The 12212-nt window shown below is 33.9% G+C and overlaps 1 protein-coding gene across 2 annotated transcripts in view; it reads right to left on the bottom strand.

Annotated features, from left to right (window-relative positions):
* Positions 1–246: 246 nt before the first annotated feature.
* The window catches only part of CHIC2 (cysteine rich hydrophobic domain 2), a 30016-nt gene continuing 18050 nt past the window's right edge, over positions 247–12212 (bottom strand). The window contains exons 4-7 of one of the 2 annotated variants that reach the window (XM_041460991.1): positions 10516–10572; positions 10290–10349; positions 7770–7824; positions 247–7367 (exon numbers count right to left, since the gene is read on the bottom strand). In XM_041460991.1, coding sequence (XP_041316925.1) covers positions 7771–7824; positions 10290–10349; positions 10516–10572 — 171 coding nt within the window. In that variant the 3' untranslated portion in view covers positions 247–7367; position 7770. The remainder of the gene's footprint in view (positions 7368–7769; positions 7825–10289; positions 10350–10515; positions 10573–12212) is intronic. The other variant, XM_041461083.1, reaches the window with a different exon arrangement.

A 12212-nucleotide genomic window follows, 5' to 3' on the forward strand; every position in this document is an offset into this window, starting at 1 on the left:
CACTTAGAGCAGGCAATGCCTGTAATTTGCTAACTCCAGTCCTAGAGTCACCTAAATTACCCAAAATTATTTTCTCTCTTTTCTCTCCCCTCTCACCCCCCCCCCCCCTCCCTTAGGCTAAAAATATCAACTGGAAGTAAGATGAGATCACTGCAGAATACAGCAGTTTCTCATGTTTTTCCTTCTCTTCCTATCCCTACCACACCCTCCCCCCAACACAGATGAAAAACTGTAAGGCTCAGAAGATAGGTTAAACAATTATTTTATTAGTGTATAATACATACAACTTAAGAAATGCTTTTAAAAAAGTTATATTGGAGTCCTTTCCATTTCTGGGTCAGGTCAGGAAAAACCAATGTCGATGTATTAAATAATATTCTACAATTCAATAACAGATTAACCTCAGTAATTTAGCAGACATGGTTAAATATTCTTAAATATTCATATATACAATTGTGCAGTCTTAAAAAAGTCCTTTTATTCCTATCTTCTCCTCCCAAAGCTGTGCACCCTGTAAACACAGTGCTGGCTTCTAAGCTTTGAGTCTCTCACCTGGATTTAGGATACTTGAAGAGGAATGTTATAATAGTGGAAATCACAGCAAACCTATCTTTCTAAACTCTTTGTGAGAGGAGAGATGCCCAACAGGCAAAATTAACATCACGTCTCTCTGTAAGTAGCAGCTTCTTTAATCTCCAGTTTTAGGTTAAATTATTGCTTACACGTTTTCTGCTTGAAATGGATTTCTAACATACTCCAAAATATTGGGTTTTAAGTTTTCCCTCTTGATGGCAACGTCTTTTCAGTGACTTATTGACAATTACTGCTTCATACATTTAACAGGTCTTTCCTAAGCACAAGCAGTCCAGTGCAATTCTCTGCAAATTTTTTTAATGCAACATGAGTTACACAGGTCTAATTTAGCACACAACACTTAGGCACTGTTTTGTAGTTTACTACTCTCTTTCAAATTTATGTTTGGAATGAGTTCATATTCTGATTGCCAGACTCCATCCTTTATGAAAACAAGGATCTGGGTCACACTTTTCAAATCAGGAATTACTTCATATTCCCTGTTATCTCACTGAACCAAACTGTTCATTGACAACATTAACCAGTAGGTACACTGCATATCCTCACAAGTCAGAAAGCCTATTGCTAGCATAAAAGGATCAGAGATACACACTTGGAGTGGATGAGTTAGATATTTATATCAGCACAATGAAACCAGTTTAAACATACAGCCACTAAAAATATCAGTTACGTTGCATCAGAATATGACTTTTTGAAACATTTCTATGCATGACTTTAAAAATGTATTCATAAACCTAAAATGCTGTAACAAAAAAAAAAAGTTTTCAGCTGACTACTAAGTCCAGTTTTCAACATGAGGCAAAGTAAATTTCATTTGTTAAGCTATAAATGAGGAGCAAACAAGAAAAAAGCATGTTTCAATAAACATTATAAAAATGTATTTGTTCTCACAAAGTGAGCATTTGTCAATGGTTCCCTTCTAAATAAAAACTAAAATTAACTACAAAAGTCTTACTTACCTGAACATAAATTTTACTAACTGGATCCTACTTGTGAGCCTTAGATATACTGTCACATGACAGGAGCTGTCTGGACAGGTCAAGAATTTTCTTTGGAAACAATTAGTCATGCATTACAGGCTCCAGTTTAGGAAAAGACTGTTCTGCACTCAGCACAGCTCTCATCAGCAATTCCACTTGGGTCTGGCTATTTTAAATGAAGAGATGCTGAGTTCAGAAGGAAGCTTACCTTCTGCATTATTATTCTGTATGATAGCAGAATTGTCTATCAACTAGAGCATAACCAAAATAAATCAATCACACACCAAAATAAAAAAGCGAACAGAAGTTAATACACAGTCTACATAATTACTAAAATGGACTGCTAGCTTTTGCTTAACTTGCATCATTCAATACCATTTCATTCAGTTCAAAACTATTTTCTGCCATACTCACAGAACTCTAAACCTAATCCCCAAATCCAATCTTTTGAGTGCTGCTTCTCCTAATTCCTATGTTTCACCTTTTGCCTTACTAAATTGTTCCTAATGGTCTGTTGTATTTTGAAGAGCCAAGCATTTATGAATCCTTTTTCAAGAAAATAAATATTAATGAAATATTAATGAGCTAGACAAACCAGAAGACTTTTTTTAAAGGATCAACTTCCATGAAAGCAGTAAAATACAGTATTATGAAATGTGTATATTACCCAGGTGTTATATGGTAGGGATACATATATACATCAGCACAAGTGTCAACATATGACCTTTCATGCAAGGAATCAGGGAGTTTTATTTTTCAAATATGTTTTTTAATTCAGCCTATACTGACTGATACATCAGAAAGATGAAAATTCAAAAAGTAATGAACTGCAAAGTACTGTTACCAACAAAACAGTCCAAATGGATACCTAATGAAGAATAAATGCATGGTTTAAGCAGCAACTTTTTTCACTTCTAGAGTACTTCGCCCCTTGAAATTATTCTACTTTTTAAGAAGAATGATACTGTTTTCTTAGTACACCAGTATCCCCTGATTCACCCAGCCTACAGAGAAAACTTTACAAAGAATAAACACAGGAATTAAGAAGGTAGCACCATTAGAAATAATCACTCCATCCAAATCAGAAAAAAACCCCTTCATTTATCCTTATCCAACATTGACATTCAGCAGCCTAGTAATACAGGGTAAAAGAAGTTCTCATAACTTTATATTGATAACATTCATAATGGTCATGCATATTACAATCAAGTTTCTAGGGTGACATTTGCAAAGTAAGCCTTCATGCAGACAGGCATTCAGCTCATTAATTCCAAGCTCGTATTTCCTATTAGTCCCTGAGAAGTTAATATTTCTACCTACAATATGGCTATTAAAGGCATTATAATGATCATACACTTAGCTGTTTGTCATGGAAATGCAACGTGGCTATCGGGAGAAGCAGAGAAATTACAGCAAATTAGCAGTGATGAATACAGATTTCTGAAATGCTTTCTTTTCATAAGCAAGGTTGCTGAAGAGCAACACAAATGATTTTAGTCACAGGTACAAAACTAGCCAGCACCACTTATCCTTAATAAGTCACTACTTATGAATCCAAGACATTTGAGGCTCTGAGACCTCTCTAATTGAGTGTTTCCTTTACACAAAATCATCTGGATTTTGACCTAATGTAGGGTCATCATGATCCTTGTTTTAATTATTCAACAGCAGTGCTGGGAGAACTTAAAAGAACCACGGATTTTCTTTGCTTAACACGTCTTTCACCTCTTCAATTAAAGTGATCTTTTTAAACTGTTCAGAATTCAAATGGGGTTTTTGGTGGACAATTTGCATTATTGCCAGCTGCTCAAAACCCATAAACTAGGGCTCCAAAACAAGGGGACCAATTTAAAATTAAGACTTTGGGGTGGAGGGGGTGGAGGGAAGGGAAAGTTCTTTTTCCTTGGCTCCTGGCTTCTAAGCAGTTATAGATTATATTTTAAAGCTCTTCCCACAATCTTTGGGGCTAAATAATGACTTTCAGAAAACAAATAAATTAAAACTGACTTTTAAGTAAGCCTGTGTTGGAGAGACAGTGTATTACATTTAAATATCATGGTCTTGAGAATTACAAAAACGTATCATTTAACAAATTGATTTAGAGATTATAATTTACATCTAAGTACTGTAAAAAGTTTTTACAAACTATTTTTCTTGGGTTTACGTATCATGGGAAATTTTGGATCTGCATAAATAGTTTATTAAAATTACTCTTACTGACCTATTACAAAAAATTTACTGACTTCCTGTATCTCCATAAACATTTTCATTTCTGGTGAAGTTTGTCAATCCCAATATAAACTTCAAGTCACAACTATTTAACAACAGATGAGCTCTTCACATAGGGTCAGAGAGGAAGTCCTTCTCCCTCAGAACTTATTTCCACCTATGGCTAAAAAATTTAAAATAATTTGTTTCTATTATATTACAGTAAGTAAGAAATCTTTATTCACCAGCTAAAGGCAACTATATCTAAAACTAATAATTAGCTCTCACAGGGATTCATTGATGCCTTCACCATTAGTTCAGCAGTCTAAGGATGAAACAGGCATAACTTGATTATTATCAACTTGATACCTAACTTAACTGTTCAAGGAAATTTTAAATAGATAAGATTATTTGTAGGAACTGCTGAGTTGCAAGAAGCTAAACAAGTTAGTATAATGTAACAGTTATTTTAGCAAAGAGTAGGCTGTGTCCTGGAAGTCCTACTATAGCTTCTGGTCTGCTCAAACTGTGCAATTTTGTTCTTTGCCAAGTGACAAAAAGGTAATATATGTCTTCTCACTAGCAATCAAAATAAATAGATTTAGTATTTCAGAAGCAACATCAAAAGAAAATCCTGACAACTGCCGCAGGCATTAAACAGTTGATTAAAGCTCCTGCCATCTTCAATTTCCATCACTGTAATTAATGAATTGAAAGGGATTGTATGAAAATGTTTTATAACCTTCTTACTAGGTGAGTGTACTACTTCTTCACGAGAGTACCACTTCTGAGATAATATTCATCTCTCAATACAGGCATTTTCTCAAATTTCCTGATTATATTTTAAGTCAGAGACATTGTATTAATAAAATACCCAAAATACTTTTTGAGGGCGTAAGTCTGGCCTCCTTACAAAGGGATTTAACTTTTTAGTTGCTCAGAGCTCTACTTTGGATCTCTATATTATTTCTTAAAGAGAAAGTCACAGCTATAATATAGAAATGTCTGCCAACCAAGCCTATGACTGCTGATGCACCCAGAAGTAGAAAGGATCTTAAGCATCACTACTGTTGATGTGGAAGCTTTACTAATGGGATACTCTGTAAACCTGTAAGCCACACTCTGTTCACTGCTCTGGTCTCAGCACAAATCACACCTGAAACAGCTTTACTGGCACTGGGTTTGGGTGCTGCTGGCAAGGTAGCTGTGGAAGTGGACAGAACACGCTATGGGAAGTCTGAGTAGTAAACTAAGACAAATAGCTGCTACGAACATATCACAAGCCATATCCTTCACTAGAGTGGAGGGATAGATTTCCACATCAGTGGAAAACTGCATCCATGACACAAATTATCTCTATTGTCAAATGAAATTTTTTACAAAATCTAGGCCTCATATGATCCAATATTCATTTTATTGAAAACTGACACAAAAGAAATAAATTATATTTCTGGCCATAGGTATTTATCACCAGTTATCACTTCTGTTCAATTCCAACCTCTCCTCTGCACCGCCAACCTCCCCTATCTCTGCTGCCATCAACGTTAGCTTTCTGTCCTCCTGCAGGCTGAAACTAGACCGAGGTTATGATTAATACTTTTGGGTGAGAGGAGTGCAGCAGACCCAGATTTGTACTGAAGAAGAGGTTGGAATTGATTTTTAGAAAATGATAAGCAGCTACTTTGTAGAGAAACCATGGGTGGCACTCAGAAGACTGAGGCCAGCACAGAACTGGGATTTGTTAATTAAAAATCATATTAAGTCAAAGGAACACCCTTGTAGGTTCGTATGAAAAGCATAGCTGAGCCATTCTCAAAGTGAACCGTAGGAATCCACAGATGAAAGCTATGCAAAGGATGAATTTTGGGAACAGATACAGAAGGCTTAAATTTAAGAAAACTTAAAACTTTCTAGAACACTCACACTATGAACAATTTAGGAATATAATACTCACTAGGGAATATTTTACAGAGAATAAATATTTTGAAGACATAGAAAAATAGTTCACAGCATCAAGGTATCTGTAATATGTTACCTTGAAATAAAACTTGTATTTAAAAGATTAAAAAGAGAAGACTATTCTTGTAGTGGTATCAACTCTTCATTCATACAAATATTAAGCAGAGTACATCTTTTTTTTTTTTAATATATTCACATTATTGCTTGCTAACACAAATGTACAACGAACATGTTCTTAACTTACATCAATTTTGTGTACAGTAATTTTAGATACCTAATTCTGCAGTATGAGAGCTGCAAGTAAAAAACCCCAAAAGCTACACGTGAAGATAAGTAAAACAAAAGTATAATCAGAAGAAATGAAATACAACTGCCCTGACCCAAGCATACATCATATATCCAGTAAAAAAAGTCTTATACTTGTGCAGAAAATAAGCTTTGTAAACCAAAATGAGCAGAAGAAAGGGTACAATAAATAACTGCCTAACACATTTACGCATACACTGTTGCCTAGTGCACCCTGCTTTGATTGCTTTAATTCATGGATTTGCAACTGGAACTGCACTGTTCAAGAATTCAGTAACTTTTTTTCCCTGTGTATGTGGCTTTAAATAAACAAAAACAACCAGGAAAGGTTTCCTTGAGCAACTAAATTTTACTAAAACAAGTCCTTCTGCACCCCTGTGTACAAGATCTGGTAAACAGTATGAATAAAGCTGGCACATGGCAACTGACTGAATTAAAACAGCTACATTATAACATGAAATAATAATATACTTTTGTGATCTTGAGTTCCATTAACCAGATGCACGCAATGCTCTCAGTGATTCTTCTAGTCTGAGTTAAATAATTCCACTTGGCTGCCTCATTTTTTAAATTTTTTTAAGTCAAACTTTTTCAGAACCAGTTGACAGGACTTCTTCATGAAAAGCATAGCGATTTCTACTAACAATATCTGGGTTTCAAAAAGAACTTTGTCTCCTTCTTTGCTGGAAGAGACTAGTCAATATCCCAAAAAGAAATAAAAGTATTTACAATTGACTAGTCACTGACAGAAGGGTCCAAATATCTTAGAAGGAACTTCAGCAACTTCAGAATGACTAAAGGAATTTACACAATGTACAGTCAACCAGTTGTATCATATAGGGATAAAAAAATACCTGTTCACATGTATATCATTTTCAGCTGTGTATTTATAGTAATATATATATGTACACACACGCGCGCACACATATAAAAGACTCCTTTGAAAATCAAGATACATTAATAAACAGAAGTAGCAAAAGTAAAAATAACTTAAGTGTAATTAACAGTTGTATGAAATTACTTTGCAGAGTCTGACCAAATACAATTAGAACATACTCTTATTTTAAAAAAACACAAAAAAACCAACTAACCAACCAAAAATAAACCAAAACAAACAAACATGAAAACCCAAAACAAACAAACAAAAACCAAATGAAACCACCACAAGATTCTGTAGAACCAAAGTTATGTCACTACCAGGAGAGCACCAAGCAAGGCACCATTGGAAAGACAACATACTTGAATAAGTCTCTATAAATAAATCGAATGCTAATCTGGTCGAAAAATCGGTGTCTTTGGTAAAAATTCTATAAGGATGACCTGCATAAAAAGAAAACAAATACGTATTAAAGACAGCAGCAATTCTATTATCTATCACAATTATAATTCACATGGTTTTGTTTTTTTAGTATATCAAGTCGTGATGAAAAACAAAAATCATGGCATTTGTCTCAGGTAGGAGATCATTAGAAAAGTCATGTATGATAATTGGTTTAGAGTTGAAAACTAATACTCAAAGAATAAAATTCAGCTGGAAAAGTTTGCCTACTCATATGAAACACACAAATTGAAGTAAGCTAATTATGTTAAAGAATTATTATGCAATAATTTATTTATCAGGAAAAAATTACAAAAGCGATAAATGCATTCCTTAAAAAAATAAAAAAACCTCCTGAATGCACAATACATGAAAAGTTAGTTTTCAATTGCAATTTAACTTACTTCAGAATTGTTGCCACTTAATACAGGATTCTAAATCATGACTATAGTTCAATACCTGTATAAAAAAGTGTATCAACTTTTGAAAAGTTCCCATATCTACAAATGTTCAAGTAGTTAACAAGAACTTGACTAATGGTTTTGCATGATTATTCTTATGGTCTCAATTCAAATTTAAACTACATTTTTCTCAGCTATGTACACTATAGGGTCCACTCCAGAACACAAACCAAGTATTTATCCTCTTTAAATAGGAAGCTTGAGAAAATGTCGACTTGTGCACGTTCGTTCTTTGGAGACAGTCATAACACAGCAGCATGATCTGATTTACAAACAAATAAATGCATCTGGTAACATAAATAAGGGTTTTATTTACCTGTAAGGAAAACTCACCTTTTTAAGAAGTTAAAAATTATTTCTCAATATTTGTGATTGAAAGGAGAATACAACTTAGCTGCTTAGAAAATAAAGACATCTATCTCTGGAAGCATACAAAGCCTCAGAAAATAAAAGTAAGTCTCCAATCTTATTTCTAAGACAAGCACTTTTGGAATTACAAATCCCAAAATTATGTGTACAAGTTTATTTTTTGAGATATTCAGAAGTGATTTATTTTCAGAAGTAATGCAAACTGCTCAAAATCCACTGATCACTGACCTGAATCAACCACTGGATTTTGTAGAGAAACCAGGGCTTCTGATTTTCAGGCAAGTTTTTAGAAAGGGAGCAGAAAATAAAGCTGAAGCACTGTGTTTATGTCAAAGGTGTAAGAATTTCTTGTCTTTCTTAATTTAATTAATTATTTATTTAATTTAATATCTACTACAGCGGATTTCAGTTTGGTGAAGCACCAAATTTTGGGTACAAGAGTCTAATTTTAATCATCTGTTTAGTGAAAATAGTGAAAAGTTGAGGATAGGCATCTATTATTTAAAATTAAATCACCATCATATTAGGAGCTGTTTTTAAAGACATGAGCAAATCAGTTCACTGAAATTGAGAAAATGTCACACTGAGTTTTTGTAAAAATTATCTCATCAAGTATACCCAAAGATAATACCCGACATGCCATAAATTGAAAATAAAATCTTTGACCTTTATCCTGTGAAACTATATGCCCATGCATATATTATTACAGTAAGCAGGTCAACTGATTTGAAAATATATATTTGATGGAATGAATATTCATCTGTAAATGTTGCTGGGACATAGTATTTACAAGCTCACATTGTTTTTTTCCAACTGAATCTGCAGAACATTGGGTTTGACAATGTTTCCTGTAGAAAAATAAAGTTTTCAGCAAAATACAAATGCTAAATTTAGGCAAAGATTAAGTCTATTTTCTGAAATTTGATTTATTCCATTTTCAGTCTCACCCATATATCTAATGTAAAAAATTCAGAAGAATAAATTTTACAATAAGTACTTATTCAGTGAACTGAATAGAGCCATTCTGTAAAAAATGCTTTTTTAAGATCTTGTATTTCAGGCAAGAGATAAGATCTAGTGGAGGGACAGGGCAAAGGAGAAGACTAAACGATAATTTTAATATAATTTTGAACTGTTGAATCACATTTAAAAATTTTATGGGCATTATAGCTTTGTTATTTTAAAGAACAGACAAAGCGCTGCGCAATGGAAGATCACAGATAAGCTAGACCTAATGCAGTAGATATTTCTCCAAAGCTAATCTTTATTTTTAAAAACCTAAACTTCCTACAGCCTAGTTACTAAAGCATCAGAAGAAATTGTGGAAATTCTAATGTTATTTACATCTTAGCAGCTTAATTTCATCCATCCTATGTACTTCCAAGATATATAAAAAATGGAAATAAGAACAGCACCAAAAAGAACAAGTTGCAAGCTAAACAAATTGAAATCCTACACAAGACATCATTCACTTTAAACCACACATAACTTCTCCCTGTATATTACCAAGACGGATTTATGGAGTCTCAGCCAAAGACTAAAGTAGATTAAAACTCCAGAGACTGACTTGAAAATATTTTAGTGACACCAATTGGAGATAAAGATACTTTCAAGATAGTTGAGGTAAGGGACAGTTAAAATCTAAAAAAGCTTTAAAGGTTAAAATCTAAAAAAGGAGCTAAAGGTTTCTTAAGCTCCAACAGCTTAGTTGAAAGGTCTTCTTCCATACTTTTGGACTTGATTAGCATTATATAAAATAGCCATATCTGACTTGCTGCGTAACCAAAGTTGTGGTTATTCTTTATACAGCATCTAAAATTTCACACTCCATCAGCACATGTTCAAGCTATTTTATCTTGGCAATTAATTTATTATTTTTCAGAACACAGTGAAGCGTTGTTTTCAAGTCATTCATAACTTTATAAATCAGTCCTGCACATGAAACCATGCATCTGTGAACCGTAGAAAATCCTTGCACTCAGGCGATTAAGCTCCTGACACCTTTACTGATTAATAATCATGAAAAGAATAAGATCAGAAGCAAAATAAATGATCATTTAATAGAGAAACTCACAAAACAGCCCTTTAACTTACATATTCCATCATGTTATTCGTTTCACATTTCCTTTTGCTTAGTCTCCAATGCAAGCACAGCTAGACAAGGAGGAAAGAAAAAGAAGAAAAATGAGCTGTATTTTATTGCAGCACACAGACTAGCCCATTTGTTCACCTTTCATATTTTTCGTTCAACAAAAGCATCTGTTTCCATACTGTGCAATTCAAACTCCAACAGTACGAAGCTGCTCCCTGCGGCACTCACCTTGTGGTATAACCTATTGTTTTCCCATTCTAATAACTTCTCAATCGATCTTCGTGTCTGGAAGACAAATGAGAAAGAATTTTACTCTTGACTGGTTTTAGAAAAACTTTGTTTTGCAGCTGCTTTTGTGTGAAAAGGAGAGAGGTACAGGACAGTGACTGAGTACAAGGTGGTCTGTAGTACGATCAAAACTTGTCTGGTATTAAATAGTATCTAGAACAGAAACAACTTTTTGTGATAGCTGAGTAAGTACCTTCAATCACTTTGGAACAAAAACTGTTGATATGTATGCTCCATGGTTGATATGGCAGTTTTAACTTTAAAATCATAGAAATTTCAAAGTTATCTAAGTATGAAATGCAGGAACACTGTTCCCCCAGGATCAGTGATCTAAATGTACTTCTTCTAAGAGCAGCATATAAATTCACAAATGTTGCAAACTATTTTGCAGTGCTGTAGGTAAAGTGCAAATACACAGCACTCTAAATGAGGATTTTTTGTTACATTTACATCCAGATTTTAGAGAGTGAAAAGGCAAATGCAGAAAGTTACAGTAAATTCCACAAATAAGCATTACTAAGTTTGTGATCTGTATAGAGACCAAACCCAATATTTAGGATTCTAAAGGAAATGTAAACCTGAGTGCAAGGTTTACTGCTTGCGTCATCCATGCTTGACATTTCAGATAGAGAATACTGAACAGCATTTTAAGATTATGCATGCTAGAATTAAAGGACATTCTGTGCTACAAAGTTTCACAGCATTTTGAATATAATTATTCAGTTATATTTACATTTGAGAAATACATACTGACATTTATGGTCATTTGACTGCCAGAATATATATTGCTTAGCTCTAAATGGGATTTGCTACAGACAGTGAATAAAAAGAGGATAATTCATGGTGCCAGGTGTTAAGATGAGACCAACAGAGCTGCAGGTGCAAAAGGACGGAGCAATGACAAGGATCAAATACAACTTAGTGCAGCTGCAGCTTCCTCACAAGGCAGAGAGGGGTCAGGGGAAAGGATAAGAAAGCATCTTGCTGTTATTACTACAAAATACTAATACAGTAAATGAACCTTAACAAACCAAACTAAATGCTGTCATGAGAAACAAAAATGTCTGAGTAAAATAAAAATTAGACAACAAATTGTTCATTTCCCCACAAATATTAACATCTTGGTTTTCAAACATCCTCTAGTTTAATACTGAAGCAGTTGTGGGGAAACACAGCTAAGCATGTATGGTGGTCACATGATTAAAAATTAGATCATTGCTATCAGTATTCATTACAGCAATTTTTTTATTATGTTTTATTTTAAAATCACAAGCCAAGGAATTATCAAAAGGTGGACATACCAGTGACTAATTTATCACATCAATTGGAAATGGAGTATTTTTGGGGTTATTCTTATTATTATGTTTTTAAAGACAGTGCCCTTTAACAATAATCAGTAGACCTCACTTGTTTCTTTGTAAAGATAGCCTTTTAGAGTCTGCTCTCCTTTTAAATGAAAATAGGGCAGCAGTTATGGTCACACTTTTGTTAATTTAGTTGCCAGTCAGCTCCAAATCAAAAGAAAATAAGGCTGCAGAGTGTAATTAACATTCAGTTCAGTCGTTTTGTCCCTTGTCTAGCCCCCAAGCTTTGTTAAAATTGCCATCTGAATGCTGAAGGCTGTAGGGAAATCGATT

The sequence above is a fragment of the Pyrgilauda ruficollis genome, unplaced genomic scaffold, assembly GCF_017590135.1.
Source record: "Pyrgilauda ruficollis isolate IOZ18807 unplaced genomic scaffold, ASM1759013v1 scaffold1, whole genome shotgun sequence".
Taxonomy (NCBI): Eukaryota; Metazoa; Chordata; class Aves; order Passeriformes; family Passeridae; genus Pyrgilauda; species Pyrgilauda ruficollis.